This window comes from Condylura cristata, unplaced genomic scaffold, assembly GCF_000260355.1.
Source record: "Condylura cristata isolate star-nosed mole 26May11 unplaced genomic scaffold, ConCri1.0 scaffold00020, whole genome shotgun sequence".
Classification (NCBI taxonomy): domain Eukaryota; kingdom Metazoa; phylum Chordata; class Mammalia; order Eulipotyphla; family Talpidae; genus Condylura; species Condylura cristata.
In genome coordinates, this window is record NW_004567121.1 from 25,167,127 (window position 1) to 25,182,469 (window position 15,343).

A 15,343-nucleotide genomic window follows, 5' to 3' on the forward strand; every position below is an offset into this window, starting at 1 on the left:
CATCTTTGTGGTCCTGTCCCTCACTGACTAACCTCAGTCACATTTATGACAGGTCTCAGATGGTCCCAGACATCCATTTAGAATGTGCTTCATAGACAGTCATTGTATGGTTATTGTGAGTGTGTGTGCCGTAACTCAGAGTCCGATGAACCATCAAGACTAATAGGAGAGTTGGCTCAGATAATAAAACTTTGTATTTTTAGCAGAGACCCAGTATGTTTGGTAGATTTAGTCAAGCTGCCTTTTGGAAACCATACTGTGAGAGTCACACCCAGCAGCTGGTGACCCCATTAACCCCAAATTAGAACAGCCTGCCAGGTGTAGACCTCACTCTGTGCCCATTTTCTCAGCAAGGAAGGTTATGTAATGTGTCTCCACAGCACCTTGCATGCTTGATGGACACATCTGCTCATCTCTTAATTATCTGTGGCTCCACATCATTACGATGTCCAGGCTATAAGCACCCAGAGGTCAAGGAATCCACAGTGTCTTTTGTACCCCGCCCCTCCACCATACTTAACCCAGGGTTTTGTGCTCCATTGGTTTCCAGTAAACGTGCATTGGCTGGAAGTGTAGCATTTGCTAAGCAACCAGACGCAAGCTCATAGCACCCCCAGATCTCAGTCCCCAGCCTGGAGCTTTTCATCCCTAAGGGCCTCTGTTTTCATTAGGGGTAGAAAGAGTCCCACCAGCCCTTTCATTCTTGAGTCCTACTAATTGGTTTGAGGCAAGATAGGTGTCTAAGGAGACAACAGTTCCTGGGCTGGACAGATGTTGACTTAGAATTAAGAGCTGTGACTTTAACTACTTTGGGCAGGCTTATTTTTTCTGTTCTCAATCTAAAAAAGCATATTCAGCAGACATCGGTGAGCTGAGGAATCTTTGTTTTGACAGCTCTGGGACATGTGAGATACTGTGTACAGAGCACTTCTAGTCAGCCTAGAAGGACATGTGTCCAAAACATAGGCAGAAAAATGACTGATCAAGAGTAAGAAAATGAGAGGAAACCCTCTTAAAATAAAATGTTTTGTCAAGAGCAATCTCACATGCAAAACTTTATGTTCCAAGAGAATTTCAGATGAACAGCACTTTAACCAGCTCGTTTGGGGAGATGACTAGAATACTTCATGGCAGTTGTGAGTAGTGAGTCAGGGCCCGTGGCCATCTTACCTGTTCCAAAGGAGGAAATGGAGACCTCAAGTAGTTGCTGATCTTTGAACCCAGGCCACCTGCTTGGCAGAGTCCACATTCAACTCCTCCCTTGCAGAGAAACGGGTGACAGTTCATCTCTTTCACTACGTGGGCTCAAGCATTTTTGGGGCACATCTCTTGTCTGCTGCTTCCCCTTCTCACCCCTTTAATTCCTTGGGGTTCCCACCAGTGCAGCAGACCCATGCTGCTCTAAGTTGCCTCAGTGTGGGTCAGGACCATCATGTTGTGGAGGAAGCCACAGCCAGGCTCAGTCTGGCTGCCTCACGGTCACCTGGACAGCTTCTCCACAAGATTCCAGGGCCCCCAGGCTATCAGGCTAGTATCGGGAATCGCAGATCTTCCACTCACTTCCTTGTTGCTTTAAATCTCTGTAACATCCAAGCCAACTGTACCCAGTCTCCATCTGAAAGCAAAGCACAGTCCAGTGGGACGAAGCTCAAGTTGGCATCCAAGTCATGGAATTCATTCCCTGCTCTGATTCTTTTCTTGTGAGTTTTATTAGCTTCGGCCAGAAAACCACTCTCTTTGATGCTTGCCATTTGCAAACAGAATGGTTATATAAGGACCCTGGTCTGATGTTAGGGTGATGAGGATGAGTGCCCTGTGCCTGGAACGTTGTTGCATCACTGACACCATCTGAAGAGGGGTGAGGTGCATTCGAGGGACAGGCCAGGAGCCTGCATTTTGGTGGCATGGTTGTTAGAAGATTGTTTTAGTTGTTAGAAGATAGTTAAAACTCACAACTCTTGTGTGTGTGTGTGTGTGTGTGTGTGTGTGTAGAAGAATGGCAGTGTAGGCCAGAGGTATGGTGGGGGTGGGGGTGGGGTTAGATGATTCGCCAGAGACAGAATGGGGAGTAGATTTACTGAATTCACTGAAATACACTGCTGAGGGGAGCAGTGTGCTAGACAGGCGAGGTCTGCTGTGCCATGTTTGGATTGAACTCAGGCTGTAGGGGTGATAGCGCTGAGACTTAATCCCTAGGCACCAGCCAGGCCCTTGTAGCTCTTTAAGACCCTAGTATTGCCCTCTGGAACATGAAGCGTTTACCTTTAATCATGATGCTATCCAAGCTGAGATTTAATGTCTCATAGCCCAGCTTCAGAATTTATAGAGCTACACTAAATTAAGCAATCTTCATTTCCTATCTGCCTGGAATAATCTTATTGCTCTCTCTGTTCTTAAATTTCCTAGCTAAACCTTTGCCAAAATTTTTTCATCCTTCAAGATGCAGCCCCCATCATGCTTCCTCTGTGGCCCTCTGGGGTCCCAGTAGAGAGCCTGACTTGACTGTGACCCATGGCCTCCCCAGGTCCGCCTACTGCAAGGCAGGTGTGAGCAAACCCATCTCCCCTGCTATATTTATAGTCTGCCCCCAAGGGGCAGGGTGCCCATGCTGAGGCAGCTGGAATCTGCTATGCACAGAGGTGGCATCAGGGAAGGACCCCATGTCCACCTCCAACATCCAGCAGATCCTCCCCATCTGCTTAGTGAGTGAGGACGCTCATTTAGCTTGTCTGGGTGGAGACCCCTGGTGACCCCCAGCTTCCTGCAGTTGCCAGGGAGGCATATGGCTCAGAGCTGTGCTCCAGCCCTCTGCAGTGACCCCATTTGGAAAGATGTCTTGACGAGCAGTATACAAACTGTTATGGTTCACTATGCTCTCTGGGGCCGGGTTCATTCTATTAGAGACCTCCTACTCCATCCACATGATGGTTTCATGGAAATTGCAGGTGGTGAAGCCAACTGAAAGCCCAACCTGAGCTCTTAGCTCAGCTGTCTTACTTATTCTGACCCTGGGCTGCCATCTTAGCCAAGCCACTTCATTCTTATAAGCCCAGTTTTCCCATCTACAAAATGAGGAGGTTGGGCTAGTTAGCTTCAGGAAGTCTAGGATTTAAAATATTTTCAATATTATGCTCTGAGATGAAGAACAGCTCCCCAATTCTTCCATATGTAACACTGTGGCCACAAATAAGAGAAATAAGAATTGGGATTTCTATGCCTGTTCCCCGCCATCACAGTGTATACACACACATGTGCTTCTCAGACTGCCTTTGAGCCTCTTTATATAATTGATTGATTGAGGGAGACTTGGCCCTTCTTTGCTGCAGCTTGATTATAAGTGAACTAAACAGATGTCTTGAATTGGGTGATTGGTTCCCAGATGCGTTCCAGGGAGTAAGCTGTTCGGGAGGACGTGAGAGATTTCAGTTCTGGGGTTCCATGACAAGTGAATATTGGCTGTGGGTGGGGTCAGACAGAGGCCAGGTTTGGTGCTTAATCTTATGAAGTGAGTGACCAGATGTTGGAAGCAGCTGGTGGATTAATAGCAAAGTTGACTGGTAGACTGAGGGACCCTTTGGGAGACAACCCAGAAATTGGGAGTGGAGGACCCTAACCATCCAAGCCTGAGCTGGAAGTCAAGACTCTTGGGATTCTGCTGACTAACTGTGAAAGTTAGAGAGCTTACTTTTGCCACCTCCTGCAAAGGGCAGTAATAATGAAAATGGCAGAGATGGAAGAGACCTTAGCCTTCATTTTTCAGATGGGGAAACTGAGACCTTGAGAGGCTAAGAAACAAGATTGGAGTCATACCACAGAGCCAGGCTAGTACCCAGACCTTTTGAAGATTCCTACAAAGACCAGTGGAACTCGATTCCAAAGGGAAACATGATCAGCTCATCTGAAAGCAAATGTTGGGCATGGAGCTTCAACAGGTTTGACATAGGCAAAGTTTCCCACCATCAGGGATGAACATGTACCCTTGCGCTCCTCTCTGCTGGGCTGACCCTGGAGCCACCTGAAGAGCAACAGTGGTGACTGTTATTTGATAATAAAACATGTGCTAGGCACCACACTAGATGCTGGGCTTCCATGTTGCACTTAATCCTTGTCACAGTTCTCTGAGGTGGGCCCTGCTTTAATTCCTCCTTTACTGATGAAAAATTGAGCACAGAGAGATGAAGTGATTTGTCCTGAGACATCACTAGCAAAGTGATAGAACCAAGCTTTTGCCTGGGGCAGTCTGACCCACACAAGGACCTGTGCTCCTAACTACTGCCCAGACGCAGACACCTTGTCCCTCAGCCCATAGAGTTTTGATATAAAACAGGGTGAAGGAGTGGGGCAGGTTAGTTTAGTTCATCCCAACGTTCCGGTAATGAATCTGAATCACAGTGCTGTGCTGAGCTGTTAGAATATCCACATGTGGTCGCTCATAATTAAGAAGGCACTGTGTCACCTGTCACCTTATTTAATCATACAGCAGGTCAATTTTTTTATTAAGGCCATTATTGTGGTATTTCTTATTGATTTGAACATGAGAAAATAAAGCCGAAGTGATTAAATGAATTATCCAAATGTACAAAGCCCATTGCCCAGAGCTGGAAGAGTTTCTGAAAATTCCCTAGTGATCTTTCCCCTTGGTCCCTACACCAGTGTGCACCACTTCTATTCTCATCATGGCTCTGGCCTGTGTTCAGGACAGTTCCCTAGCAGGGAGCTTCCAGCAACCATCAAAAATGGCTCATTGGCAGAAGAGTACAACTAGGATGAAAGAAGCCAGGAAACCTTATTGGAGATCATTTGAACCATCAAATCATGAGGAGATATTTGAAATGCAGCCATGTATGTTTTTGCCAGCTTGTTCCAGAAAAACACAGTCTGGATTTTTGAGAATATTCCTAATTGTTTGAGGTATTGTTTTGTTTGTTAGTTGGTTGATCACAGCTTTGAACAATGATAATAAACTTCATGGGTTAGAGCGGGAACTCGGTTCCCATTCTGCAGACACACACACGTCCTTTGGCGTGTCATCCTGTCTCTGGGTGTGGTCTCTTTATCTCATGACTCTGAAGGCTTACAAGTGGAAAAGTGGAGAAAAGGAGACCCTGCCTTGCACCTCAAGATTGGTATCCACCAAGGAGGTTTCCTTGACCTCAACACAGTCCTTTTGAGAATGCTAGTGTCCAAGGCTCTGGACACAATGAACTGTAGCTGCAGACACATGAAGCTCAATTAATATGACCTCTGGAAGTCACATGAATCTTCACTGAACACACAAATTGGCTTGTCAGGAATCCTTGGCACTCATACATAGCATCCCGAAAGTGATCCAGCTTCAGCTTAAATGTGCCCATAAGCTGAGCCTGAGGAAGTGAGAGCTGGTGTTCAGTAATTCTTGATGTTTAGTTTGACGCTGGCCTGGCACTGCTTGGAGAGGTTGGCATTTGGAAAGGTAACTCCCACCAGGAGAAATACCCTCCACACTACATGTGACCTCTTTGTTGAAGCACATGATCTTGGGTTAAGTCTTTTCCCTGCCCCAGGTCTTTGTTCTTTCACTTGGCCATAGGGAGAAAATGGTGACCTGAAATGTCCTTTCAAGCTGTAACAGCCTCTCACTCTTGAGAAAATCACCTGAAGCAGATGGGCCAGCCTTCCCATGGTATAGCTCTTCCTCGCCTTATGATGGGATTTTGTCCTGATTAAACCCATTGTAAGTTGAAAATATTAAATTGAAAATGCAGTTAATCCACCTGCCCTACTGCACATCATAGCTTAGCCAGGATCTTAAATGTGCTGAGAACACTTCTATTAGCCTACAACAGGGCAGAATCATGTCATGTCATTTATTGAATATTGCGTGGAAAATGAAAAACAGAATGGTTCTATCAGTTCTACCACTAACAGCCTGTTTGAAGCATTAAACCAACACTAATTGCTGGATGATGGGGATGCTACAATGACAGGGTCATCAATTTCTACTGAATAAGTATCACTTTTGCATCACCCAAAAGTACAAAGCCACAAGTCAAACCTTCAGAAGTTGGGGACAGCTTATATATAGGCAACAAAAAAAAATGAAGGTAATAGTCACCTGCCTTCCTTTGGACTATCCCACAGAAGCACTATTTCTCAGGAAGCTGCATTCAAATGTTGAGAAATCCTCCATTGCATTGAGTCCTCCAGTGGTTCTGGAAAGCTGGTCCTTATCACTGAGCTGACCAAGGATAATGGGGTTGGGGAGGGGTAGTCCCCCCCCACACACACAGGACCGCTGACAGGTGGCAGAATGGAGTCACCTCTCAGGTCTTGAACCCTACTCCTGAGGAACAACCAGGATGATATTAAGGTCACTTAAAGAATAAGACATATGGGCAGAGACAGGAAAAAAATGGTAGGGCTGAGTGTGACCAGAAAGCAGAGTCAAGCCATCTGCATCCCCACAGTTAAACATCAGGTCAATGCAACTAGAGACAGGAAATCATTTTTAGCAGGAAAATAACCCAAGCCAGAAATCACAGCCATGCGGCCATATTTGAAGCCCCAGTATCAAGCCTGATAATGTTCTCTCTACAATTGTAGACCCCATGAGTGAGTATCCACTTGGGTAAACTCTCCCTGGGGTCCTTGATGACCACAGAAATCTTGTCCACCCCCAGTTTCCTCCCAAGAACACAGCGCATATTCCAGAAGTTGTCAGGAAACCTGGACAGGGACTTATAACCTTAGGCCTTCAGCTTCAGGATCAACACACCCGTGGGGTTCTGACTCAGGTTGTGGAAATGTGCCCCTGACTTGGGGCTCACCAATGGCACCAAAGACCCAACTTTATAAAAATGGGGCCAGGGCCTCCAAGCACAGCTCAGGTCCTCCAGCTCCTGTTTTGCCTTGGCTGTTCTGGTCCCTGCCATCCTCTAGTTGCCTAGAAACCAGCCATGGAGCGTCATCCTAAAAGCTAGGGTAGGCTACTTGTCCCCTGACTCAATTGAGCCAAGGAGGCTGAGGAAATGAATGAATGAAGGTCTTTGTGTTCACAGGGTAGGGTGCGGGATCAGTCTGGACTTAAAGGGGGACTGTTGAATATTCTAAGACCACCTGAAGTGAGACACCAGTATGCTAGGCACACCCTCTCTCCCCCTTATTCTTCCCTAGAGCAAAACAGTGTCTGAAACTTATATGCAACCCCCTAGAGGCAGCTCAGGTGGGGAAGACGCCCCACCTCTGCCCAGGTGGCTGCTGCTGGCTTCCTGGGCACAGGCCTGGGCAGGATACTTCAGTGCCTCCTGCTTTCCTATAAGCAAGATTTCTGCCATCACACTCAGTGCTGAAGTGGTGGTCATGGCCAGCTCCTCTCCTACTAAAGGGGCTGGGTGAGACCACAGGCCATTTCTCTAGGCAGTGCCACCTGTGTGTGTGTGTGTGGTGTGTGTTTAATCAGTTACTGGAACATTCTTCTGAATGGCTGCTTTAAGAACAACATCTAAAGCTAACTTAGTGCTCTGTTTTTCAAACGTGACTCCCACCCTAGAAGGTTTCAGAATATAGGTACAAACTGATAAAAATGCAGGAACATGCACATACTCCCTCACACTCCCCCACCCTGGACCAGTCATCTGTAAAACTGGCCTGAGCTTTCCTTCTTCATTCTCTGAGAATCTGGGGCTAATCGAAGCCCCTGTGAGCATGATGAACATCTAGCTCCTGCCGTGGGGAAGCTGTCTCTAGGGAAGGCGACAAACCTCGATGAGAGGCAGGTGAGGGAGTGTTGGGAATGTTGGTCCAGGATGAGCCCGGGAGCATCACAGGTCTCCAAGGTGGAGGGTCCCATCGAGGGCATGTCCTCAGTTCTCCTTTCTTCAAATACAGAAAAGTGGGCATCAAAGAGGAATGAATCCCCTGGAGCCCCCAGCTACTATGTGCAAGGCTGAGCCTGGAACATCTTCGCTGCTCTGCCAACAGCTGCCCCTCCTCACCCTGGGCACTGCAGTCAGACTGTGTTTGGAAGCTTCCGTTATCTTTCTTCCATGACAGAAGAGACTAGAAAGGAGTAGCAGTGACCACTATGTGGTCAACAGTTCTGGAAAGCACGTCTTTTTCTAACTGCTTTTTTCCAATGACTAATCCTTGTAGGTCCAAATGGGGTCATCAAATGAGCTTCAGATGTCTGGATCCTTCTGGACAAAGTTATTTTGCAAAATAGGAAATAGACTTCTGCCCCCCTTAGGGAGTGGGGAAGCTTTTGCAGCTATGAAGTTTTGCCGACTTTGGATCTGATAGTAACCAAACTATAACACTTCATAGATTTCTCATGTATTATTTAATTTAATCTGTTGACCTTGGAGCAAGATTCTGAAGCTATAGTGAAAAATATGATAAAAATATACCTGGATTTTCAGCATTACCTAGCCCCGAGTAATTTTATGATTCTGCTTCTGGGAAGCCTTTTGGTCTTTGGGAAGGAGAATAACCTTTCTAAGCCTCAATTTCCTCTTCTGTAGAGAGATGATGTTGTCTGCTCAGTGTGATCCTGCAGATTAAATCTAGTGAGGTAAGAAAGACCCCCAACACAGTCCCCAACAGACAGCCAGGCACAAGAGATTCTCTGCCCACTCCTTTCCTAGGGCGCAGCTCGCTTGCACCACTGGCTCAAGGCCCAGCACTTCACTAAAGCCTATGAGTTCTCCAAATCCTGATGTAAAATAGACTACAGTCTCTCTCTATAGGGATGGGTCAGTGGAAGGTGAAGGAGAGGTTCAAGAAATACCCTAGGTCTAGAACTTCAGAGATGACACCAAGAAAATGAAAGTTAACCTATTTTGAGGGAAAAAATGAGTCCTGGGTATTATTGCTTGGAGACTAGGCACTCAGACTAGGATGGGAGAGAGAGAGAGAGACCTGTGTCTTAATGTTGTATAAGAAATTCAATCAGAATATACAAAAGCCCAATTCAATTTCACCTAAAATGAGCAGTAATGTTAACTTCATTCCTGTTTAAAGCCAAAGATTACAGCTTTGACAGCTGAAGGGAAGTTGCCTTGCAGTGGGAATTTAAAAATGAGCCAATATGATAATTGGAGTACCTGCCTAGTCTGCTTCCCTGGGCACCATCTGCGCAAACACAGACGATTGTTAGACTCTTGAAAGTCCAAAGATCTCAGAATTGATGCTTGATGCTGAGGTTATATGTTCCGTCGTCTGTTTTTCTAATACGCACCCAAGACACATTTTCTAGGTAGCGTGTGAGCTGGTCATCACACTTCTGCCCCAAACAGCAACAAGATGGCTGTAGCTGGAGGAGAAAGCTGGAGTGGATACAGAAGTTGAAACTTTGGGAAAGGCACGACTGGGTGGCACCATTGAGGTGGGTTGAGGTGGGTTGCCTATGGCTTTCTCTCCCACCTTCTGACCCCATCATTTGCTAGGGTGGGTGGGACTTTTGTACCCTCCACAGAAGAACTAGCTGTAGTGGCTACGCCATTGTATAGAAGGACTGTTTTTGTGCTCCAGAGAACAAAATGCTGGGTCCCTTGGGCACTTGCATTCTACTATGTCAAAATCAGGTGCGTGGCAAGGCAGTCTTGAAGATGCGGCAGCCTGCAACTCTGGGCACCAACCTGTCGCATCTGCTCAGCCCCAGAAGCAGGTAGGAGGTTTTCAGGTTTTCAGCCTAAAATATGTAGGCAGCAAGTGGCATGTCAACTCAAACATAGTAGCTCTGCCTGTTTCAGCTGGTGTTATAAAGGTGAATTGTGTGACTCGTGAAAGGGCGAGCAGTATTAACCTTCGGGCCAGAAGGATGGCAGCTCCTGGTGAGTGGGTGGTATATAAATCTCTACTGGGCAAGAAACAGAAAGATACTTAATAGAAGTGTAATTGAAGGATTTTTTTCATCCCTCCTAAATTTAGTTTGGCCAGTGTCAATGGGAATTATTTTACTCCCACTCAGGGGCAGGGCCAGATGCTGGCGTATGTGATTAAGGACAATCTAACAGTGGCTGCCTACACTAAAATAGGCCCATTTCTCCTCTGTGTTCTGAAATTTCCAATACCAGACTGGTCTTGGAGATCAAAGTAGCAAGAGCCCCAGAAGCAGCTGTTAAAATGCACGATGCTGGGGCCCTCTCTGGTGGTGCAAAGGTTAAAGCACAGCACTATGAAGCTATCGCAGCTACTATAGCATGAGTTCAATCCCCAGCCAGGGAACTAACCCACATAGTGCAGCAGACCTCTCCTGACTTGCCTGCTGCTCCCCTCAGCAGTGTATTTCAGTCCATCTGCCTATTCCACTCCCCACTCTGTCTCTGGTTAATCCTCTCACCCCCTGCACCTCTGGCTGTACCCCAGTTCTATATACATAGATAAATAAATCTTTAAAAAATGCACAATGCTGATTGGGAGTTAGCATCTATTAACAGTGACTTAGAATTTGATTGATTAAATTAACTATAACCCTTCTGAGAGCAAGGGGTTTGGAATCTTAAAAAAATCAGTGTCATCCCTTGAAGCCCAAACTGTCTACATATGTTGACATGTAAGTCTCCTAATCTAACCACTTTATTAAACTTTATTTCTTTTCTTTCCATTATTATGCAAATTAAAAATTGGTGATTGTTTTTTAAATCAAGAAGACATTTAGAAACATATGATTTTATATTTGAAGAACTTGAGACCCAGAGAGGCCGTGTGGCTTGCTGAAAGTAACCAGCCAATCAGTTCCAGAGCTGGAGCTGCCACCCTACGCTGCCCTGCGTGGGCATTCCTAGAATCATCTAGTCGAAGCTGCTTGTTTTACAGATGAGGGCACCAAGGTTCAAGTATGAAGAGAGACTTGTTCAGCCTGGACAGGCCCTTATCTCCCTGTCTCTCTGGCAATGGTCAGTCCTTTATATCACGTCTTCCTTTCATCCCACCAGGGAAAGGATGCAGTAAAAAGTGACTCACTATTTTGCATCAACATCTGTTAACCCTCAGTGAGCCCTGAGCACCTGCCAGGCACAAAGTATTCCAGCCCCCTTGGCAATCACAGGGGATAAGAGGAGGCGAAGGGAGGCGAGTGTCTCCTAAAGTGAGGGTGCATGGCATGATTTAAGTGTCAGGGGGATTCCTCCCAAAACTATAGGAGACTAAAAAGTCCAGTGCATGACCTCCTCCTGCCCACCTGTCTCTCTGTCCTTCCCCTGTGACCTGCCCCATTCCCTCCTCAAGAGAAAATCTGCCAACTCCTACTAGCTGTCTTAGCCTCACCCTCTTCTCTGGAGGCGGGAGGGGCCGAAGGGCTGAACAAAACTTGAATCCCCTGGGCCTTCCTCTTCTCAGACAGGGCAGGACCCAACCGGGCTCTTCCTGAGCACGGCCAGTGATCAGCCCAGGTGTGTTGGTCTCGCCTCACCCTACCGACTCTTAAAGTAAGCTGGTGAACTAGATAGCATGATCCCCAATGTGGAGGTGAGGGAATTTGGGGCCAGAAACATTGATTTTCTTTTCTAGAGTCACCTGCTGGCAAGTGAAGAACTGGACTTGTGTTTGGACCTGGTGGCACAGGCAGGCTCCGGCCCCTTGCCCTCAGGCCCTCGTGATGGCACCAGGGTGCCTCCCAGAGCGCAAAGCTCCTGGTGGTCCAACCTTTTATGATGTTCTACCTGTGTTCTCCAAAAGCACCCTTCCCCTCCTCAGAGACGTGAAAAGACTCCCTTCTCCTCTCTTGGTTCCCTTTCCACCAATCTGGAGCCCAGCCAGCTGTCAGGCTGGCATCTCACCACTGCTGGGGAGGGCAAGGCTGTGGGTGAGGGAAAGGCCACTGTGGGGGTGGGGCTGGATGCTCACTTCTGAGAGCCAGCTTGTCCCACTGTCATTGCAGGTCTGGAGTGCAGCTTCGACTTCCCCTGTGAGCTGGAGTACTCCCCCCCACTGCATGACCTCGGGAACCAGAGCTGGTCCTGGCGCCGTGTGCCCTCTGAGGAGGCCTCTCAGATGGACCTGCTGGATGGGCCCGAGGCAGAGCACACCAAGGACATGCCCAGAGGTAAGGACAGAGGCCTGTGGGGAGTGTCCTGGATGATCTGGGATGGGCTGTGAGATCTACTTCTCCTTCACCCTTTGAGGCTGCCCCACCCTTGCCTGTCCTATTTCCCATGGGGCCAACATTTAAGTCAGTCTGGTCTCCTCTGTGTCTTCTTTGTCTGGCAAGGAAGGGGAGGATGTCAATCCCATTTCAAGATCAATCCAACCTTATACTTTTTTACCAAGTAAAGGAAAACAGGATATCATAACTCCCTTTCATGTGGCTTTTCCCATGTAACAGGTAGCAGAAAGTGCTGATGTTTGTCCATTTGAAGTAGTTGCCACATACAAAATAGGTGACCCAGATAAATTTGAGCTCCCTGTGAGCAACAAATGGTCTTTCAGTAAGAATCATGTAACAGTTTGGACGGACTTATATTAAAAAGGGTTTCATTTATACTAAAGCATTTAAATGTTGTTGAATGTCCTGCATTTAGGCCTTCCTGACGTGGAAGGTATTGTGGAACTGGGTTAAGTGTTGGTTTCAATGTCATTCATGAGTATTCAGGCTGTGTATTAGCTTTGTATGGTGTTTCTAGTGGTTCTGAGTTATTGGTAAACATCCCCTTCTCAATTACCAGGGGCTGGAGAAGTAGGCTCTGTATAAGTAGGGGACACTTGTTAGTTAAATGCTTGTTGAGCTTTTCGAGAGGGATGTAGGGGTACTAAGCCTTTGTCCAGCCTTCCATTCTCCCTAAACCAAATCTTATTGCTCCTGATTCCTTGAGCCCACAAAATTCTATGGATCCAGAATTGACAGCTGATGTTTCTGGCTCCTAGGAAGAAATAGTAACTGAGATAGTAATGGATTCACTAGACATTCAGAGCAGTACTCATTTTGCAAAGTACATCCACTTACAATGTCTCAGTAGATTGCAGTTTTGTGGGGGACATGGGGAAGAAGGGAGGGCTGAGACCCAGAGAGGGGAAGTGACTCTCTGGAAGGTGGGTCCAGGCCTCAATGTCTGCTGTGATGAGACCTGGACAAGGGCACTTTCCACCACCTTGTGTTTCTGTCTTTGTGGCAAAAGTTGTGGTGAGAGCCTGCTCTGTGCCCAATTCTTGGAGGTGATTATCTCAGGCTCTTGCTACTGGGAACTGGACAGGAGCCAGGCTCAGAGCGTCTCTGGAAGGAACTTATAGTGGCACAGAAGTAACTAATATTCTCAGGCTTCTCCATCATCCATAAAGCCTCAACTGTGTGTTGTCTTTCCTTTTACATGCCTTTCTGTTTCTATGGCTCCTGAAATTGCTTGATTACAAATACTGATAGGTATTCTGGGGTGTGTGTAGTGGTGGTGATTTGGAGAGGGGCTTATGTAAATACCACCTAGACCTTGCAGCCTGAGGCTCTGATCCAGTCGGTGTGGTGAGATGGAGCATCTCATCCTTATAGCTGTTACTACAAAATCTAGCAGGTGCAGAAAACCAGGTGTAACATATGTGCTGGATTAAAGATTATAATAAAGTCACCACTTGTGTTCTCAGCCCCAAGTGTAAGACTGGAACCTTTTTAGGCCCTTTACAACCTATTCTGTCCTCCACCCAGATCAAAAACCTCCCCTGCCCTCAGAGGTGAGTGTTAGCCTGCATTTTGTGTTAATCATTTATTTGCTTTTCTTTATGGCCTTACCACTTTTGCACATTGCCTCCAACAATATATTGATTAGGTCTGTAACCTTTTAAGTAAATGGGATCATACTGCTGCTTTGTGACTTGTCCCTTTTGATGCACGTAGCAATGGTTCATTTGGTTTTGAATCTATTGCATGAAAATATCACAATTTATTTCTTCTGCTGTCGTTAGACATTTGGGTGTTTTCCAGGCCTTTGCTATTATCAACAACACTTCTGCCAGCATTTTGCACTTGTCTACTGGCTGTGCGCGTGTCAGAGTTTCCCTAGTGCATGAAACTACCGAGGGATTGCGGGCAATGCGGTTGGTGCCGCTTCGCTTCAGCAGGCACCGCCAGTTGTGTTCAAAGTGGGGGCATCACTCCTGCTCCCATTAATGATGATTAGTGTCCCCATGACTTTATCCTTGCCAGAGCCTGCTGTCATCAGACTGTTACTTTATTTTCTTAAAATAAAATATAGTTATTAAGGTAACATTGATTTACATCACAGCAGGTGTTGTAGGGGTACAGTTTACACCTCTATAATGATATGTTCCTTCACCACACCCACCACCAAAGCCCCTCCCTTGGGGCCCTGCTCCCTTGGGGCCCCGCTCCCCATCACCCCTTCTGGTAGCCTGGGTCTTGTCCAGAGTGCTCTTCCCACTCCTGTTTTTGCTCCCTCTCCTCCCCTCCCCACTCTGGATGCCTCAGACCTATGGCCAGGTTTATCATCGTCTGAGGATCGCTTGCTTTGTCTATAGTCTATATTTTGTCTCGCCAGTGGATGAGATACAATATATCATTGCAGCTTCAATTCCCATGGAACGCTGTTATATTATATTTTATGTTTACTTAACTTCCTTGGGATCCTGGGCGTGTTGCATGGGCAGCGTGGGCACCCTACCAGCCTCACACCCCTCCGGCCACCCCTCGGGGTATCTCTGGACACCAGCCCTAACCTCCCAGCTGATGGCTACATAAGCCCACTTTAGCAAACTCTTTAGTGAGTGAACATTCAAATTAATTTAGGGGAACTTGCAGCTATCAGAACATCATGTTATGTTTCCTGGGGTCTGTTGTGAAGATCTACACTCACACAGAGTTGATTAATCTGAGGAACTGGGACCAGCCTCCCAGTCACACGTGGATGGGTTTGCATTGTCACTGAGAGGCGCTCAACACATGGCAATGGACACACGGTGCTTTTTGAGTCATCCCATTGCTTCATATCCCTGAGATAAAGTTGCTTTTCAGGAAATAGCCTGGTATATCTTCATGTGCCTATGCCTTTAGGTAAAGAGGTGAAGGTCAAAGAGGAGAATGCCATGCCCAGCTGACAGCAGTATAGCAAAGGCCTCCATCTGGGTCCCAATTCCTAGCTCTTTAGAATCTCACATTCACTGTCATTTAGCAGAGGAGAAAGCAGGTAGTGGAGATAAGAAGGAGCAATGGGGGCCTTCTGGGAAGGCACCTTTAGGGAAAGTGTAGTCACCAGAGTTTTTTTTTTTTTTAACTCAACATTTATTGCATTTATTGGCTGGATGGTATTTAGACTCTATTGCAATATTTCTTGACAGGTGATATAGAAGGGCCAGAATAAGGCAGTGGGATAATACCAATCAGAGATAATGAACTGTAAGAGTGTAAATTCTGAGTGATTTAATT

At 46.7% G+C, this 15,343-nt stretch overlaps 1 protein-coding gene across 1 annotated transcript in view; it reads left to right on the forward strand.

Moving 5' to 3' along the window:
- Positions 1–15,343, forward strand: part of ALK (anaplastic lymphoma receptor tyrosine kinase) — a 564,885-nt gene that overhangs the window by 169,870 nt on the left and 379,672 nt on the right. Inside the window, exon 3 of the mRNA XM_004686326.1 lies at positions 11,858–12,022. Within this exon, the coding sequence (XP_004686383.1) occupies positions 11,858–12,022 (165 nt within the window). The remainder of the gene's footprint in view (positions 1–11,857; positions 12,023–15,343) is intronic.